This window comes from Lepidochelys olivacea (genome assembly GCF_965140295.1).
Source record: "Lepidochelys olivacea isolate rLepOli2 genome assembly, chromosome: 4".
NCBI classification, from domain to species: Eukaryota; Metazoa; Chordata; order Testudines; family Cheloniidae; genus Lepidochelys; species Lepidochelys olivacea.
Genome location: NC_140414.1, coordinates 46,466,260 through 46,486,811, shown reverse-complemented (window position 1 = coordinate 46,486,811; position 20,552 = coordinate 46,466,260). Strand labels below are relative to the sequence as shown.

The 20,552-nt window shown below is 40.2% G+C and overlaps 1 protein-coding gene across 3 annotated transcripts in view; it reads left to right on the top strand.

Annotated features, from left to right (window-relative positions):
- The first annotated feature begins 957 nt into the window (after positions 1–957).
- The window catches only part of BBS7 (Bardet-Biedl syndrome 7), a 44,551-nt gene continuing 24,956 nt past the window's right edge, over positions 958–20,552 (top strand). The window contains exons 1-9 of one of the 3 annotated variants that reach the window (XM_084626248.1): positions 958–1,126; positions 3,689–3,754; positions 4,502–4,564; positions 6,250–6,351; positions 13,892–14,078; positions 15,348–15,420; positions 17,204–17,320; positions 18,464–18,594; positions 20,298–20,382. In XM_084626248.1, the coding sequence (XP_084482374.1) occupies positions 4,518–4,564; positions 6,250–6,351; positions 13,892–14,078; positions 15,348–15,420; positions 17,204–17,320; positions 18,464–18,594; positions 20,298–20,382 (742 nt within the window). In that variant the 5' untranslated portion in view covers positions 958–1,126; positions 3,689–3,754; positions 4,502–4,517. Of the gene's footprint in view, positions 1,127–1,172; positions 3,365–3,688; positions 3,755–4,501; positions 4,565–6,249; positions 6,426–13,891; positions 14,079–15,347; positions 15,421–17,203; positions 17,321–18,463; positions 18,595–20,297; positions 20,383–20,552 lie in introns of those variants that run through there. The other 2 variants (XM_084626246.1, XM_084626247.1) reach the window with 2 other exon arrangements.

Sequence of the window (20,552 nt, the reverse complement as noted above, 5' to 3'; positions counted from 1 at the left end):
TGAGACAACACTGGTCAGCGTGGTAACCAGTGGTTTCAACACACCAGCAGCGTAGCCCTCCTTGTCCAGTTTACTTGTAGGCATCACAGCACAGGAGCTCTGTAAAACACTGCAGTGCCCACCCAGAGGCATCTTGCCTCTCCCATATATTTCTTCCTGATGCCGAGCAAGTCCCGAACTGTGTGCCCAGCTCATTTTCTGAGGGCCCAACTAACCGCAGAAACCCAGGGCTTGATTTGCAGACATGATGGCCACTCGCAATGGCAGTTAATCAATGGGGCACGCGATGCCTGCAAGGCTCCTTCAAGGACTCTCACTGCTGTGGTACTTTTAAGCCCCACCGGAGTCTGGGTGGGAGCGCTGCAAAGCCGAGAGGCACGATGCTCTCTGTTGCCTGAACCCCCTCGCCAGAGGGCAGAGACGTCCCTCAAGACTTTTAGAAAACTGGGTAGCAATTCCCCCCTCCCCAGACAGTCGGAGTTACAGAGACAAGGAGGGTGAGGGAATATCGTCCCTTACACCGACACCAGCAGCGAGGTCACTGGGCGCTGAGAGCTCGGCTCCCTGGCGCAGTCCCCAGCCTCCTCCGCCGCCCCAGGGGAAGGCCGGCTGCCCCGCTGCCTCCAGACAGCCGCAGCCCTGCCCACCCCGCCGGCGCTATCACCGTCCGTCGCCGCCCCCAACGCCGGAGAGAACCGGGGACGCGCAACCGCTCCCGGCCGCTCTCCAGCTCCGTGCCGACCCTCGCCTCCATCTCCCGCCCCCCCGGCGCGGCCCTCTCCTGCAACGGCTCCTAGACGCACCGCCCGCGCAGAGAGGCCACGGCGCTTTGCCCAATCACTGCGCGTGATCAATACTGACCCCGCCCCTTCCCCGCCCGGCGTGTCCAATAGAAGGCCGACTTGTAGGGGAGGTGGCCTTTCGGCGTTTCCAGGGTAACGGGTAATTAGCTGTCTCTGGGAGAAGGCTGCGTTGGAGCTGGGCCGCCGGGTGGGGTGAGAGAGGCTGGGACCGCGGCCCCTCCGGCTGGGGGAGGGGGTGGGGTCAGTCCCTGGACCGTGCCGGGGGAGTCGCCCCCGAGCCTGGTGCCATGGAGCTGCAACTGGCCCGCGTCGATTATTTGCAGGTAATGCCGCGGCCGCGCGGGGGCTGGTGGCGGGTCTATAAACAGAGGCCGTCTGCGAGAGGCTCCTGTGCCGCCAAGTCCCGCTCCTGCCCTGCGCTCCCAGGAGCCCTGCCTGGTTATCAACTACATAGCATCTGCGGCCAGTTTCCGCGTGTTTCTTCGCTGTATTTCGCTGAGCCGGGACAAACGCTATCCCAGACATCACCGGTTTTACTAGATCTGGCCTCACAACGCCCCTGCCAGGCAGGGATTGCTCCGCTTGGCAGATGGGGAAACTGAGGCATGGAGCGGCTCTGTGGCTTGCCCCACGGTCACCCAGGAAGTCTGTGGCGCAGCAGGGAAGTGACTCTCACTCTCCTAAATCTTAGGATGGTCCAGCGCTCAGGGCACTAGACTCTCTTCCTTCCTCTCTCTCTGTTTCTCACTTTCCTTCTTCCTACCTCAGCATCTGGTAGGCTAGTCTACTGGGTTGCATGTTGAAATATGTTTATTTTATAACAGAAAACTATTTGCATTAGAATTAAAAGCAAACTCTATTAGTGTTAAGTTTCATGAACCTTTCATTCCTCTCCCCTGCCCCCAAAAAGCCACCCTAAATTTGGGGCCTAAAACAAGTTAATAATGCACCTTTAAAAAAATCCAGTATAACTTAAAACTGCTTGATACAAAGGCCCAAATCCTGCAAACAGAGTGTTTCACTTTATGGACATGAATAGTCTTACTGAGTCAGTGGGACAACACACCTTTGTAAAGTTAAGCATCTGGTTAAATCTGTGCAGTGTCAGGGCCTAATACTATTATCATAAATTAAATAGTGTTTCTACACATTTATCTGTATGGCTACATGATCTGGAGCTGTGGGACTCTGCAGTGTGGGAGTCAGTGATGTCTGGGATAACAAGCACCAAAAATATTGGATCTATTATTAAATATTGCAGTCTTTGGCCTTGTCTACACTATGACATTAGGTCGGTTTCATAGAAGTCGATTTTTAGAAACCGATTTTGTGCAGTCGATTGCCTATGTCCACCCTAAGCGCATTAAGTCGGCAGAGTGCGTCCTCACTACTATGGCTAGCATTGACTTACAAACCGGTGCACTGTGGGTAGCTATCTCACAGTTCCCGCAGTCTCCGCTGCCCATTGGAATTCTGGGTTAAGCTCCCAATGCCTGATGGGGCAAAAACATTGTGGCAGGTGGTTTTGGGTACATGTCTTCAGGCCCCCCCTCCCTCCCTGTGGAGGCTATGGAACATGGGGAGGAGGGTAGGCGTTTGTATATTGGATGCAGCAGGGGTCTATGCTCTTGTTGGCTTTCCTGCAGCTCCAGCAGATGCTTCATCATGTCCGTTTGCTCCCTCAGTAGCCTCAGCATTGCGTTCTGCCTCCGCTCTTCGCACTCACTTAATTCTTTCCTGGCCTCTGCCACTGAATGCTCTACGCATTAAGCTGTGCCCTATCAGTGCGGGAGGACTGCATGAGCTCTGAAAACATGTCATCGCGAGTGGTGGTTTTTTTCGCCTTCTAATCTGCGATAACCTCAGGGACGGAGATGATAGGAGGAGCGTAGAAACATTCTGCGCTCTATGATTCTGGGGGGACTGCATGGTCACCAGTGCTACTGAGTTTGCCATGCTGACCAAACAGGAAATGAAATTCAAAAGTTCCTGGGGCTTTTCCTGTGTATCTGACTAGTGCATCGGAGTTCAAAATGCTGTCCAGAGCGATCACAATGGAGCACTCTGGGATAGCTCCCGGAGGCCAATACCATCGATTTGCGTCCGCACTACCCCAAATTTGACCCAGCAAGGTGATTTTAGTGATCCTTTCGTCGGGGAGGAGTACAGAAATCGATTTTAAGAGTCCTTTAGGTCCACGGAACGAGATTGGTTGTATGGACGCGGTCATTTTTAAATCAACCTAATGCGGCTAAATTCAACCTAACCCCATAGTGTAGACCAGGCCTTTGAAATACTAAACCTGTTTTCCATGTTGCTATCTGCCTCAAGTAACTATCCAGGGAACCGATGGTGTTAACATCTCTGAAACCAGTACCCCAACTAGAGGAATTAGCAGCCTTGTCAGCAAGTACAAAGCAGTACAAGTCTCAAATGGACAGTCTTTACAATTCATCTTTTTATATGAGAGTTGTGGCACATTATTTTGATTATCCAGGCAATGCTGAATTGCTGTTCTTCTTGCTTTGTGGATAGAGGCATTAAAGAGCATGAACACAAAGGTATGAAATTTAAAATAGAGGAGTGGGACGGGGATTTCTATACAAGGTGACATATTTTTAATAAATTCACTGCCTTTATATTGTGTAGAATGTAGGGGTTCAACTGTTTAGATATTTTCAACACATTTCCAGTAGGACTTATGTAACACATACTCACTCTGAGGGGTATTCCTATGAGAGAATTCTAACCTCAGCATATTTCTTCTCAGTGACCCATCAGTCATTTTAGCAATTTGCAGGTGTTTAGTTTGTGGCCCTTATGACTTAATTTTTTTGAAATGTAAGAGTTGAGATGTTCAGTAATGAGTTGATGTTTTCAAATAGGTGGGAGTGACATCTCAGAAGACCATGAAGCTTCTCCCTGCATCAAGATATAGGGCAATGCAGAAGGTAGCTTTTGTTGACATAAGATATTCTGTTAAAAATCGATATTTTTATTCCCTTGGAACAGATAGTGGTGCGAATAATCTTTTGATTCTTTCTATCTGGGACAGTATAGGCAAAGCTTCCTAATTAATTCTGTTTCAAGACCTGCTGACAATGCATGGACATTATTAGGCTTTAGTATTTGTTATATATTTCTCCACCCTTGTTCTTTTTTGCTAAGAACACGTGTTGAAGACAGGAGCTTCTTTTCTTTTCTTTTTTTTTTTTTTTAAACATCATTTCTGGTAATTTCATGGTTATGATTTCTGTGTGGGAAAAAAGTATCAGAATAGATGAACTCTTAAGAAACAGTTATATGCTTTTCATTTCTGGTAATAAGTAAAGGATGAGCAATATAAAATATAGAAAAACTTTTAGCAAAATAATACTATTTTTTCAAAGATTCTGTTATATGACAGATGTTCTTTAAAACAACAAATACGAAAAGGGTTGAGGGTTAAATAATTGCAGAGTAATCATTTAGATTTTAAGCTCTCTGACTGAAGGACTTTCTGTCTTTATATCTATAAAGTGTTGTGTGCTCCTGTGATATAGTATGATTATTAAATCTTGTAGTAGTTGGTAATGCTTACTTTCCATACTACAGATGCACCTGACTAGTATAAGGAAAGTTCTTCCTTTTTAAGATGTAAACTAATAATCTTTGTAGGAATAATGCTGATATAATAATTAAGCATTACATTTTTGCAGGTTGTCATTGGAGATCATGATGGTGTTGTTACATGTTTTGGCATCAAAAAAGGGGAAGCTATGGTAAGTTCAACTATTTATGTAATTGTTTTATAGTGATTCTAGATCAGTAATTGGCTTCCAAACTATGATGACAGGTTTAGAGTAGCAGCCGTGTTAGTCTGTATCTGCAAAAAGAACAGGAGTACTTGTGGCATCTTAGAGACTAACAAATTTATTAGAGCATAAGCTTTCATGGGCTACAGCCCACTTCATCAGATGCATAGGATGGAACATATAGTAAGAAGATTATACACACACACACACACATAGAGAAGGTGGAAGTTGCCGTACAAACTGTAAGAGGCTAATTAATTAAGATGAGCTATTATCAGCAGGAAAAAAAAACTTTTGTCGTGATAATCAAGATGGCCCATTTAGACAGTTGACAAGAAGGTGTGAGGATACTTAACATGGGGAAATAGATTCAATATATGTAATGACCCGGCCACTCCCAAACCCAAGTTAATGATATCTAGTTTGCATATTAATTCAAGCTCTGCAGTTTATCGTTGGAGTCTGTTTCTGAAGCTTTTTTGTTGCAAAATTGCCATCCTTAAATCTGTTTGTGAGTGGTCAGAGAGGTTGAAGTGTTCTCCTACTGGTTTTTGAATGTTGTGATTCCTGATGTCAGATTTGTGTCCATTTGTTCTTTTGCGTAGAGACTGTCCAGTTTGGCCAATGTACATGGTAGAGGGGCATTGCTGGCACATGATGGCATATATCTTATTGGTAGATGTGCAGGTGAACGAGCCTCTGATGGTGTGGCTCATGTGATTAGGTCCTATGATGGTGTCACTTGAATAAATATGTGGACAGAGTTGGCATCGGGCTTTGTTGCAAGGATAGGTTCCTGGGTTAGTGTTTTTGTTCTGTGGTTACTGGAGAGTATTTGCTTCAGGTTGAGGGGGCTGCCTATAAGGGGGCTGTCTAAATGGGCCATCTTGATTATCGCTACAAAAGATTTTTTTTTCTCCTGCTGATAATAGCTCATCTTAATTAATTAGCCTCTTACAGTTTGTATGGCAACTTCCACCGTGTGTGTGTGTGTGTGTGTGTGTATATGTATCTTTTTATACGTTCCATTCTATACATCCAATGAAGTGGGCTGCAGCCCACGAAAACTTATGCTCCAATAAATTTGTTAGCCTCTAAGGTGTCACAAGTCCTCCTTTTCTTCCAAACTATGTCAGTAATGACTTTTTAAAAATAGTAACATCTGATATTTAAGTGACTTTGTAAACAAATTGCTCTGTAGGAGCTAAAGTTGTGGATAGCAGGACAACTTACAAAAACAACTTTCACAGTTTGTAATTTGGTAGTGTGTCTAAGTTAATTTTACATGTCCATAAAATCGTTTTTCATTCCTAGAGACGATTCCTCTGGAATCAGCATGCAGCATGTATGTGCAGCACTGTACAGAAGCTTGCACTACAGCTCTCTGTGCTGTGCTTCAATAAATAGCACCGGAATCTTAAATATTTTATCTATTAGCTTTTAGAGCACTGAGCTGATTTATAAAATGCCTGATTTCTTCACTGATACTGAGGAACAATGTATAATAAAATCTCATCAGGTATACATGTTCTGTAAAATCACTGCAATTATGTCAAAAGTCCCAGTGTAAATTTAGCATCTTTTGTATTTAAAAAAAATGCAAATACAGTATTGAAATAATTCAGTATCACTTTCCTTTTTGACTTTCACAGCCAGTGTTCAAGACGCTGCCAGGGCAAAGGATCACAAGGCTGGAGCTGGGAGGAGCTCTTAATACGCCACAGGAGAAAATTTTTGTGGCTACAGGATCAGAGGTTAGAGGTTTCACAAAGAGAGGGAAGCAGTTCCTTTCATTTGAAACTAACCTCACTGAAAACATCAAAGCTATGTATGTGCAGTACTTTGTTTTTCATTATTATTTCATGTTAGTAAAACTAGTTTTAGTTTTTGGTTCTGTGAAAGAATTTATCACATTAGTCTAAATTGGTTTCCTGGCAGGTAGCTCAGGAAAGTGGCAGTCCGGATTAAGTATCTCCCAACTAAGTGCAGTATACTATTGTGTTTTAATATTTATTTTTTGTATCACTTTTTAAAAAAATTTCATGTACTCCTAGCACTCAATTTTTTTTCTCAAAATGAAATTTTAGCGTTTATTTTTCTGTACAACCAAATAGTTGTATTGAATTTTTCTCTAAATAGTATCTGTGCAGGATTTTAATTCTTAAGTCTCTTCTCTCTATCCCAAGATAGGCAGAACTCCTGTAAAGGTATCAGTAGCAAGTGGAAGAGTGAGCCCATTACAACTGCTTGTCATTCATTAACTTAACTGCTGCAATTGAAAGCTTCTAGTCAGCTCCTCTTCATCCCAATCAGCCTTGATGACATACAGTATTCTTTTCTTTTTGTTCTTCCTTGACTTCAAATCAGGCTTGTAGTAGTTTTGTAATTTACTTTTCTGAATTTTTTTTTTTCTGCATCCCTTGCTTTTGTTGGCCCAGGAGTGCTGGCAGGATACTTGGCTCTGGACAGCTTAGAGGAACTTAATGACTGCACTACAGAAACATAGGTTTCAGAGTAACAGCCGTGTTAGTCTGTATTCGCAAAAAGAAAAGGAGTACTTGTGGCACCTTAGAGACTAACCAATTTATTTGAGCATAAGCTTTCGTGAGCTACAGCTCACTTCATCGGATGCATACTGTGGAAAATACAGAAGATGTTTGTTTCTATACACGCAAATCATGAAAACATGGTGTTTATCACTACAAAAGGTTTTCTCTCCTCCCCACCCCACTCTCCTGCTGGTAATAGCTTATGTAAAGTGATCACTCTCCGTACAATGTGTATGATGATCAAGGTGGGCCATTTCCAGCACAAATCCAGGGATTGAAGTGTTCTCCGACTGGTTTATGAATGTTATAATTCTTGACATCTGATTTGTGTCCATTTATTCTTTTACGTAGAGACTGTCCGATTTGACCAATGTACACGGCAGAGGGGCATTGCTGGCAAATGATGGCATATATCACATTGGTAGATGTGCAGGTGAACGAGCCTCTGATAGTGTGGCTGATGTGATTAGGCCCTGTGATGGTGTCCCCTGAATAAATATGTGGGCACAGTTGGCAACAGGCTTTGTTGCAAGGATAGGTTCCTGGGTTAATGGTTCTGTCAAACTGGACAGTCTCTACGTAAAAGAATAAATGGACACAAATAGATGTCAAGAATTATAACATTCATAAACCAGTCAGAGAACACTTCAATCTCTCTGGTCACACGATTACAGACATGAAAGTTGCGATATTACAACAGGAAAAACTTCAAATCCAGACTCCAGCAAGAGACTGCTGAATTGGAATTCATTTGCAAATTGGATACAATTAACTTAGGCTTGAATAGAGACTGGGAGTGGCTAAATCATTATGCAAGGTAACCTATTTCCCCTTGTTTTCCTAACCCTGCCCACCCCCAGACCGTTCTTGTTAAACCCTGGATTTGTGCTGGAAATGGCCCACCTTGATTATCATACACATTGTAAGGAGAGTGATCACTTTACATAAGCTATTACCAGCAGGAGAGTGGGGTCGGGGGAGAGAGAACCTTTTGTAGTGATAAACACCCATTTTTTCATGATTTGTGTGTATAAAAACAAACATCTTCTGTATTTTCCACAGTATGCATCCGATGAGGTGAGCTGTAGCTCACGAAAGCTTATGCTCAAATAAATTGGTTAGTCTCTAAGGTGCCACAAGTACTCCTTTTCTTTTTACAGAAACATAGTGCTTAGTTCTTTTTTGCTTATCTCTGGGTCCCTTTGTTTTGGTGTTTCAATAAATATGTTGAGGCCTGGGCGGTGAGGCTTCTCTTTCTGTGGGAATAGTTTGGGGGTGGGGAGGAAGGGGAGAGAAGGGAATGTAATGAAAAACCATTCAGTAAGGAAACCATGTGCCCTAGCTGACAGGGCACTGAAATGAGAGTTGGAGACCTGGGTTCTGTTCTAAGCCTTGCTTTTAATCTACTGTATGATCTTGAGTACTTTGGATGAGTCATTTTACTTTTCTGTACCTTTGGTTTCCTTATCTGTAAAATGGGTATTATACTTTGAACTACAGAGGTAGTAATATTATATAAGTGGTGTCCATCTAGCAGAAAATTGTCACATTTGCTGCATTCTCTGTCCTAGGACTCAGGTCTGCTGTGCTGGGATGCCAGGTTTGTTTGAAGATGTAACTCCAGGTACTCAGTGCCTTGAGCAATGCCTCAAAGTCTTCTTCAAGGCACCCCATATAAATTTTCATCATTCTGAACTAAAGTGTTAAGAAAGTAAAATCTTTGAAAAGTATGCCTGGACTTAGCTGTGGAGCTCTGTGTCAGCACCGATCCAGGTTCTCTCTTGGCTTGGCAGAGTAGTTTCATCACGCAAGAGGCCTTTGTTGTGCCTTAGGTTCTGAGAGCACCCTTAAGCTCTGAGTCCCCAAGGCCTTTCAGGTCCTGGTGCTTGAGATGGTGGTATTGTGTTCTGGCTCATTTGATGAAGCATCACCTCCACGTAATCATCACCACCAAGAAACACCCAGCTGTCTTCCCGACACATCACTGCCAAAGGTTCTAGGCATCACTGCATTTAAAGAATGGGGATGACCTGCTACTGCTGCCTTTAAGGGCCTTGTGCCCTTGCAAACAGGTTTGGAACAACTGCTGAAGAAGGTGTGGCAAACGCTTTGCACCATAACTCCTCACTTAAAGACTGCTGAGAAAAAGTATGTATTCTGCTGACTGTATCCCTCCCCGCCTGAGAGCTTGGTTGTCATAGCTAGAAGAAGTCTGGCTAAACATATGGCATTGCACTCCAGAAACCTGAGCTTTGGTACAAGGTCTAATTTGGATACTTAGTGATGTGAACTAATAGGTCTTTGTGGCAATAGGGCACATTAAATTTTGGAAAAAGTCTGTGCTCTTGTTAAGATTCTTCCTCAGGGCAAATACCAGGATAATAAAAAGCTAATACAGGGTGCAAGGACCTGGCATCAGACGCTTGTGGTCTTTGATGCAGGAGATATGGAAGAATGAGTTTTGTGGTTAGCTAACTCTTCTCTGGGGAGATTTTACTTCCTGCTAAAATCAGGAACTGAATGGAAGATTCTGAGAACAGTGGTTAAGTTCAGAGTTGGTACATGATTGCCAGTGGATATGTGGTGTGCATTCTTACTGCTACTGCTTCCCTTAGAGATTAAAAACCTTAAGAACTTGGGAGTTGTGCCTGATCCATGCTCGGGTGCTGAGACCCAGGAATGAGAATCCTGTAAGTAAAACATTCTAACTCCAGAGTGACCCCAAATTCCTTGTTCAGGGGCATATTTGGGGATAGAAGGACAAGTCCCACACAATACCAGTTTGAATGTACCTTATCTTGGAAATGAACAACTATGGGGCCTGTTTAATACAGTGAGGAGGTGGGAGGAAATACATCCCTCTTTTGTGGTGCACAAGACAAAACTTAATTTTTATTTGTATTGGGCCTTAAGTATTTGATGTCCCATGTTGGTAGTGCAGTATCAGGGTTAAAAATACTTCAGAGTACAGGTATCTGCATAGATTCAGGCACTGGCCCATTACCGTGTTTTCATTATGTACTGTGATTTAACTGTTAAATATTTGCAGTTATTAAGCTTTGCATTTGGTTGTATGTGTACATGGCACATTTCAAAGGAAATACAGTAGTTTAGAAATTGTGAACCATTGATTAAAATATTCTAATGTGCCAGAAGGCCTGCTGGGCTTATTTTACACCAAAATGTGATGATTTAATCACTGCCTGTATGTAAAATATTTAGATTTTTACAGTGAGTAATGTTAGTATAATGTGAATTACATATTTTAGATTAAAAGCTCAGGGCTTGTCCACACAGTGGGGTAGTGCAGGGGTTCTCAACCTTTTTCTTTGAGTCCCCCCCAATACTATTAAAAACTCCATGGCCCAGCTGTGCAACAACAACAGTTTCACTGCATATAAGAGCCGAGGCCGATGTTATGGGGTAGCAAGGAGGGCAATTGCCCGGGACCCCACACCATAGGGGGCACAGTGAAGCTAAGTTGCCCAGGCTTTGGCTTTAGTCCCGGGTGGTGGAGCTTGGCCCTGGGCTGCAGTCCCACGTGACAGGACTTTTTGCCTTGGGCCCTAATGAGTCTAATGCCAGCCGTGCTTGGCGGACCCCCTGAAATCTGTTTGCAGCCCCACAGGGGGCTCTGGACCCCTGGTTGAGAACCACTGGTGTAGTGCACAGTAAGGGGATGTGATTTCTAAAGATCATTAACATGTTGCACATTAACTGGTCCATGCAGACCCTGCTGGTGTGCATTAAAAGTTCCTTAGTGCACTTGAACATAGTGCTGTTAAAACATTCAGCAGTGCATTCAAGTGCACTGGAGAACTTATAGTATGCACCAGCAATGTCAGCACAGACCAGTCAGTGAGCTCCAGAAATCACACCCCTGTAGTTTGTGTTGCTGCACTATATAGACATGTCTTCAGAGGGTGGATGCTCATCATTTGCAAGTTAGTTCCATTTCTGTAACCTGTATCCAACTAACCAAACGCGTTTAACTGTTCAGGTTGAGGAGAAAGCCTTGACATTATAAACCAGTGTACAACATGCTTTTTGCTAGCTGAAGGCTAAACTGAAATAATATCAAGAAGTTCAACCTTCTCTCCAAACATGTGTATCAAAACTAGCGCTCCATTCCATGTTCATGTAAATATTAACTTAATTGCCATATTTGAATCTTACACCAGCATGAATGTAGAGTTCATACAGCAGTGGCTGAAGGTGCTCTGCTGGGAGACCTGATTTGTTTCTCTGACTCGGCTTTCTTTTCTACCCATTCTCCCTAACCCATCCTACACCCATTATAGCTCCCTCCAGGGTCTTGATCAGTCTCACTATACTTCCATTAGTATGGCCTTGGAATGGAGTACAATTTTTGTTGTTGTAATAAATGGGGTTCTCTTTACAGTCTTACTGCTGATTTTTTTTTTTTAATGTTTTTCTAATGTTTATCGAACATTCCACTTGGGGTGCTGGGCTGACTTGACTACTACATGGAGCAAATGGCAGAGTGACTAGTGCAGCAGGATATGTACAATAAAGGCATGCAGGGACAGTATGCTAATAAAAATTAAAAACCATGTTTTAAAAATATTTTCTCCATACTTTAACTTGGAGTGGCCTGTTAGGGAGAAGAAACAGGATTTAGAGCAGTCAAAAACACTCTTAAAGTATTACTTTGTGTGTATATGTATCTGTATCTATACACACTTGAATAATAATTATACCTCTTTGTCTATCTGTCTGTTGTCATACCTATAGATAAGGCTTTTATAAAGCCCTAAAGTAAAGAAAAATGTTACACTGTCAGAATCCTGTAAAATGAACTAGAACCTAGTTTTATTTAATTAATTAAATAAAATTTATTTAATTTAATTTAATGTTATTTAATTTTGGCCACCTCCTTCACTGTAAATCTTCTTCCTCCCGCTTTACAAAAAGTGTTTAAATGTAATTTATCCACAAGATCAGAAGGGGACCAACTTTGTAAACGTCTTGGCAGGAGGAGTGAGTAGGAAGGGAAGTTGGGCTCTGCTTCAACTCTTTTTAAATCCGCGGAAGTCTTTCTGCTGATGTGTGAGAGTTGGATTGAGTCCCCTCTGAGAGCCACAAGGTGGCAGTAAGTGAAGAAGTGAGTAATTTTAATACTGGTATGATAGACAGTCCTGTTATGCAGTGAAACAAATGGAGCTCGCCATTGAATTGCCACATTTATTAATGTAGACATAATTTTTGAAACGGGCTGCCAAAAAACAGATCGGTATGCTTTTCTTTTTTGTATTTGTCTTCTCAATGAATATTCAGTATAACTTTTTAAGTCGCTCTTATAAGTAACCTAGGAACATAAATATTAAATCTACTTAACTTTATTCTCAAAGCTTCATTCAGTACAAAATATTTGCAACTTTGTGACTCGGTTTAAGAAAAATCATATTGAACTACATTTAATCATTTCATTGCTACTTACGTGGTAGGTGAGGCAAAACATCATTCCAAAAGTGACCTAAAAGTTTTGGTTGACTGAAAAATGTTAATTTTCTGTGTTGACTGAAGATATCCAGAATGTAACACTGCAATCCATCATATGTGATGAGACTCCTGATACTTAGGGTGTTGCAGAATGCTGCATTGTGGAATGCTTTCAGTGACCAGTAAATTAACAGATATTCATGGGGGAGGAGTGTAACTTTACATAGGACTTGTTTACACTCTAGATTTTAGCTTTTTGATCAATGCAGTTATAATGGTACAAACCCCAGTGTGTACACAATACATGGTTGTAATACATGTCCACAGTGGAAGTTTGAACTATTATAACTATGGCAGTATGGCTTCACTGGTGGCTAAAACCTCTATAGACAAGGGATTAATGCCTCAGTCACTCTTAAATATAGAATTTAGGCTCCTAAAGTAACTTGGGCACATTAGAAAATTTACCCAAGGCCTTAATTAAAACTTACTTGTGTGCAGAATGCCACCCTTCTATTTCAGCATTCTAGTTATGGTGAGTCATTTTAACTCAAGAGTCTGTGTTCACTCAATTGTTGTTTTTGCTTTACAGTTAATCTTCAATGTTTAATTAGTTTTTTGGAGTGTTCCTCCAAAGTCCAAAAGGGTTACTGCTCCATCATACTTAAATTTTCTACTCCCATTCATTCTTTTTTTTTTAAACTGAGCCCTTTCTCTTGCTCACCTTTCACCAAAATTTTATCTAATATATTTACCAAAAAAACCTAAATCAAAACAATGCCCCCATGCACCCAGCTTATATTGTGCTTCTAAAAATGTATTTTAAAAATGCCTTAACTACTTCTCTTAAGACACACATGGAGATCATTTTTTATGTTCTCTCATCCTGTTCTAGAAGGCTTAGGGGGAATTCTGCCTGAACATGCTTTTATCAAGAGGGCATTTCTTTTCTTTTAAATAATTTTGTTTCTCTTTAAATTTATATTATGAAGTGTATTAGTAAGGTCTCTTTAGCATTTTTTGTCTGCAGACCCTTTTGCAGAGATGAAAATAAACTACAGAAAAAAAATAAAGGAATGTAAACTATATGATTTTATAGTTTGTAGAAAATAACAGGTTTAATCTATTTAAACAGATTAATTGCTTATTTTGCTCACCTAAGGCCTTGAATATACAAACAGTTATACATGTGTGTAACTTGATCCACATGTATATTGGGGTCTAAGAGAATATCACTATAACTTGAAATGCTGACAAAATTAAATACTTTTCTTTTTCTCAGGCATATATCGGGAGCAGATCTCTTTCTTTGTGCAAGCTATATCTATAACCATTACTGTGACTGCAAGGACCAGCACTACTACCTGTCAGGAGATAAAATCAATGACGTCCTCTGTCTTCCAGTGGAGAAACTGTCTTGCATTAGACCAATATTGGCATGCCAGGATAGAGTCCTTAGAGTTTTACAGGTTAAAAATCTTCGCTTTTTTGTCACTTCCTTTACTAGTACCATAGAACCTCACTAATTCACACTAATGACTAAAAGATCCACTGTGAATTACTGATTTTTGTGAAATGTTAAGTAAGCACACAAACACTATTGTAAAATATCCAATCTAACACATCATGAAGTATGCTTTGTGTATTGGCTATAAATATTCTATAGCATATTTTATAATGTAGAAGACGTCTACTACTACTACTCTTAAATCTGCTGAGAAATGAAATGAGTGGTGTTTTTATAAGAATTACCATTTGTAGGCTAGTGAGGTAAGGATCAGTGAAATTCTGCTAAAAGGTAGAGGTAGGGGTGAGGGTGCACTTGCTTAGACCTTGATCCTGCATTTTACTCACATGTATCGTTAACTTAAGCTATAGTTCCTTATAACTTAAGTGAGTCGTCTCATTGGTTTCAGTGGCACTACTCATATGAGTAAAATTTAAACCCATGTGTTTGTAGGATGGGAGCTTATATCTGTCTCTCATAGTATATACATTTTCAATTTGAATAAATCACTTCATCAGATCAAGTTTTATTAATTAATGTTATGATTTATAGAGTTATGAGAAAGATAATTACATTTATACCAGACATGCCAAACCCGTGAAAAAAATGCAGAAATTTGGCTTGTTTTTGGCTTAATTGGCTTGTGAGTTGCTTGTTGGCTAGCTTTTGGCTTGTAGCTTGTTGCTTCTTTTTTTTTGATTGGCTCCTGGCAATCAGGAAGAAGGGGGGGGAGCAGGGGCAAGAGGGGGAGAGAGTCAGGGGTGCACAGCAGGCCCACCACAGTCCCAGACTGCACGCTGGGGGGAAAATCTAGTCACGTAGCGTGTTTGGGTTCTTAGGGATTGGCTTGTTTTGGCCTTGTTTTGAAATGGCATTAGCTTGATTGCTGGCTTATTGTGAAAGTCGCGGTGTTTATTTACCACGTGACTCTTGGCAGCTGTGTTGGTACATGAATTTTCAGGTTATATTGCCACAAAAACTGAGTTTTAAAAACACTAGAAATACATTTTATTTAACATCTTTTTAAAGAAAGTCAGTCTTGTACTCCATTTATACACTTCACTGTTCTGTAGTTTTTGAAAGATTACCAAAACATGCATCACATTTGGATAACTAAAGTTTATCCATAGGTATAACAAAGAATACACATACTTATGCAATTTTAAGTGATTTTTTTAATGGGGTTTTTGGATCATTTTAACTTTATTTTTCTTTCTTTCTTCATCTGTAGGGGTCTGATTTGCTATATGAAGTGGAAGTTTCTGGACCACCTACTGTTCTTGCTTTAAACAATGGAAATGGTGGTAACTAGATCTTAAATATATTAGTATTTCACTGAAATGTATTTTAAATAAAAATATCAAAATCTGGATGTCTTATTTACAAATATTGTAGAACCTTGGTTAACATTGTCTAGAAGCTGGTGTTAAAATTGCAAAAAGGGTCTGACCATGCAGCTCTGACCATGCAGTTGTTTCTTACAATAGTTTACATATAAAATTTGGTAGCTTTGATAGAAATGTGACTGATTAACTTATGTCAGAACATTTCTTATTAGTTCAGAATTTGTTCACTCCAAGAGATTATACATATTTTTTGGAAATTATTCAGGAATCAAACACCACCTTTTAAATATTTCTTTGACACATTAAATCCTGTTTGATTAATTTTTTTCAATATCACACATTCTTCTCATCTATCATTTGAGACTGTTGTTAGTTTGCCTTTTTAGTTTAAAAAAAATTCTGTAAATCACCTGAACAGCTCATTGCCAATAACAGAATTGCTCTGGTTAAGAGACAAAGCAAGATTCCTTTTAGTCTTCTAATCAAAGTTTCATATGTCCAAAGCTCCATTTTTCATATAGAAACATAACTAGCACTAGTGTTATAAGTGCAGCCTTTGTCCCCTTCAGGCAGGAGTAAGAGGCTAAGGCCCGACCTACACCAGTAATTTATTTCAGTATAACTACATCTCGTGCAGGTGTGAGAGACAGCTATACTGACCTAACCCCAGTGTAAACTAGCACTAGGTTGATAGAAGATTTATTCTGGATTCTCTATGCCTGTGGGAGAAGCCCTCCTGTCAGCATAGGCAGTGTCTACACTGAAGTGCTACGGTGGTGTAGTTGTGCCACTGCAGTGTTTTAAGCATACCCAAGCACTAAGAGGCATGAAGTGGAACCTCGGGGAATATCATAGCCTCCTATCCACACATGGTGAGAGAGGCCTGCAGCAATTTGGGCATGGGAGTTGTTCAGAAAGGGAAGGGCTTGATAGTTCCTCCCACATACCTTTTTCTGTCTGTGGATCCTATGCTGGCATAGTCTCTGGAGTGTAGATACAACCTTAAAGTTTTTAAAATTGTTTAGCTAGTCCTTTTGCTATCTTTGTCACCTGAATTTAGCACCATAGGTGAAAAAACGTAACGAATGGCTCTAATCCAGCTCCTAATCCATTTTCTTTCAGTCGGGCCATCTGAAAGTAGCATTGTGATGGCAGCAGCTGGTTTGGGAGGGAAAATAAATTTCCCTTTTAAATCTCACTTAGTGGAAGATGGACTCTGCAGCCCTTATCCAGGGAGGTGAACAAGTGAGGTAGTTTTGTTTGTTTGTGGTCCTTGTCTTTTTGAAGACCTCACCACAAACCATATAAGGTAGATCAATCTAATAGTGGGGGAGGGAGGAGAGAGGAATGGGAGGGTAGTACTTCTCTTGCTAGTCTTGTCAGAAGCTGTGAAGAATATCCTTACTTTAATGTATTCAGTATTAATGTAAAAGGAGCAGGACATTATATAAACAGCTGTTGAGCTCAGTGAGAGATGCATGCATGTAAGAACAGCAGGAATGAACAATTTATTAAAATACCCGTAGTTCTCAAGATGTTTGTGTCCTCCTTCAGAAGTTCTAGCCTTGTTTCTGCCAACTATGTTTTGAAAAAGTCTGGTAACTCTGTTGCAGAGCATGGATTTGAATATTTTGTGATTCAGACATTACATTCTGAAGGAAAATGTTAAAGAAAAGACTTAAGTTTTTAAAAGATTTGAATAGTGTAAAAAACAGAACCAATTTAGTACCTATATGCTTAGGTGATTCTGGAGAAGAACTTCTGTTTGGAACATCTGATGGGAAACTTGGTCTCATTCAGGTTTCAAGTGCCTCTCCAGTACATAAGTGGGAAATCAGAAATGAGAAGAAGAGAGGAGGTATGTACCCTGGTAATGTTTCCAGATCACTGGCATTCCATTATACACAAGGCTGTATGAAATAAAGTTACTAGTAAATTTCATTATACCTATGGGCATTTTTTGTGTTGTGGTAAATATTTTGAAGATTCATCACAGTTTTGCCTGTATTTTACAGTAACTTGAGTACTCCACTTCCTGGCTTTTGACCTCTTGCTGAAGATGTTTAATTATGGTTTTTGTCTTGGTTTTTTTTTTTCTTATTCTTCATGCAGGTTATTTCCGGTTCTCATTTGATATGCTTTTGTTTACTATTTTAAGATGACTTTTAAAAAAATAAACTCCTTTAAATTATTTTGTATATATAATTTGACTATCTGCTATAGTGGTGGTTGTACTTATAAATCCAAACATGAATATCCTATTTTTCCAAACTTGTGGCATTTTGAATTCTTCCCACAGTAGAGGTTATCACTGTCCCTGTGTACTGTTGTTTTTGGTTACTTTGCAACTGCTTTCAGTCTGAGGATTGGACAAGGCTCTTTTTGAAGCTCCCCTATTCTTTAATTGGCCAAAAATTATTGCTGTGACTTCCAGGACATTGATTCCCTTTTATGTTTAGTATGCTGCCTCTGCAGCAGTCTCAGGTGGTGTTCCCCTGAAAAGGGAAGGACCATGAATAGAACCCAGTTATCTCATATGCCTGTAGAGCATTTTGTCTCTCAAAAATATTTTTAGTAAACTTCTTAGTATGATGTCATCTTTCAAATATGAAGAGTGATTTTGATTTTGGGTGATTGTGAGATGCTTTAAAGGGGTCTGAATCTTAGATTTGGTTTTGGGTTCTTTACAGTTCGTTTCTATTAAGTCTCTTTATTTCTGTGCTTCGCATTGGAATATAGTTCTGCTTTTTACCTACTTAGTCCAGTACATTGTTTCTCATAACAAAGTGATGAAGTCACTCATTTTACTCAGAAGCCAAAAATGGCATTAGTAAAACTTTACAAACTTACCAAGAATGCTCTATCAATTTGTTTTTTCAAGACTACTAATGCACTAGAATACCTTTTTTATGGATGACTTTGCAAATCATTCATTGTAAGACAAAAGATTAAATGAGCAGTCAGTTTGTTGTTCATAAGAGGGTTTTTTCTTTATTTTTAGGTATCTTATGTATTGATAACTTTGACATTCTGGGTGATGGAGTTAAAGAATTACTTGTTGGCCGAGATGATGGTATGTTAGAAATCTATAACTTCGACTGCACAAATGAGCCTGTCCTTCGATATGATCATGTAAGCTCATCACAAGAAATGTCCTCTTCGCAGGGCATATTTTAAACTTCTTTGCTTTAAATTAAAAAAGAAATAAATTATAATTGTTTAATTTCTTAATTTTTATTTGTAACTATATTTAGGGCCCTACCAAATTCACAGCTGTGAAAAATACATCACGGACTGTGAAATCTGATCTCCCTGTGAAATCTGGCACCCAGCTGAGGGCTCCTATCCTGCGCAGGGCTCCAGCTGCTAGTCCCGGCCAGGGATGGGGGGGATGAGATTTCCTCTTCCACTGCAGGGATCTGCCCCGGCTACAGGAAGCTCCATGGCTCCAGCTGTCAGCCCCCGGCTGCAGGGAGCTCTGCGGCTCCACTTGGGCAGGAGACTGCTGGCAAAACCTAACATATGGTAATCTACCCCTCCATACCCTGCGACCCTCCCTTCTGCGCTGCTGCTGGTGGTGGCACTGGCTTTAGAGCTGGGTGCCAGCTCCCTGGCTGCCCAGCTCTGAAGGCAGCGCCCCTGCGAACAGCAGGCAGAAGTAAGGGTAGCAATCCCACGACCCCCCTACAATAGCCTTGTGTCTCTTCCCACACTGACCGCCTTTTGGGTCAGGACCCCTACCATTACACCACCCTGAAATTTCAGATGTAAACATCTGAAAATGTGACATTAACTAATTTTAAAACCCTGTGGCTGTGAAATTGACCAAAATGGACTGTGAATTTGGAAGGGCTCAAATTATATTGTTACACAGTTAAACGAATGGTATGCCATAGATATGTATTTGGACTGTCTTCCTTGATCTTCGGTCATTATTAAACAGTTTATATAAATTTATTTATTTAAATGGTCTGCAGCTGTTTTCTGCACAATATAGCTATATTTTTATATGCTCTCAAAGAGTGTTTAAAAGTTGGTTTGTTCAGTGCTGTACTTCATTTTATTTTTAGGTACACTGTATAGTAGCAATTACAAAAATGGCCAAGGGCTTACGAAAACGGTTATGAATTAAAAAATGTCATTTGTGTGTCAAAATTTCATGCTTCCATATAATGGTAGAAACTCCAACACAAAAGCAATGTGCTAATATGTGAAAACCAGAAAGTGAAACAGGCCAGTCAATTTGAATGAAATGATAAAATTAAACCGCACAAATGGTAAAAATACATTTTGCAAGGTCGTTTTTTTTGTTTTTTTGTTTTTTTTGTAAAATAAACTCGTGTTACTAATTCAGGTTAGTAAAACAATCTAAACAGCAGCCAACCAAACAAAAAACGCCTCCAAAACTTTAAAACATTGATTTTTTTTTCTCTTAAATAAACAAGTGACTCTTTAAAGTCTATACTTTCTGGTAGGGCTGTATTTATTACTAATTGTTTAAAATAGTGTATTTAATTCATAGTCACTCATCTTTCCTTCTAGCACATTCTGGTAATTACTGTTTGAAAATTAGACTGTGCATCAAGGTTTTACTTTATAAACCGGTTCCTAATATGTCTTTCAAGGTACATACACAGTAGAACCAAAAATATATGTGCTGAAACACAATAACCGGTAATTAAGTATTTCTTATACTTTTGAGCGGTTGTGTATCTGAATAGATTTTCTGCACTACAGTTAAAGAAGGGGAAGTGTTTTTTTTTCCTTAAACAGCACTCATATAAAATGAATAAAGTCATGTATCTTCTGAGTGCTCGTCTGTTTTTATTTTTTAGGCCTTGTCAGAGAGCATCACATCTATCCAGGGTGGCTGTGTAGGAAAGGATGGGTATGATGAAATCTTAGCATCCACATATTCAGGTAAGTTGTCTATTAAATACTTAAAGAATTTTGGCTATTGGTATTACAGTGGTTAAGCATACTGTGCTGTTAATGGAGCTGGAATTGTATTAAGACAGTGTAATTTGTTCTGGTTACAAAAAATAGTATTCTGGCTCAAAATTTTCTGCTATTAAAATACTTTTAAGTGT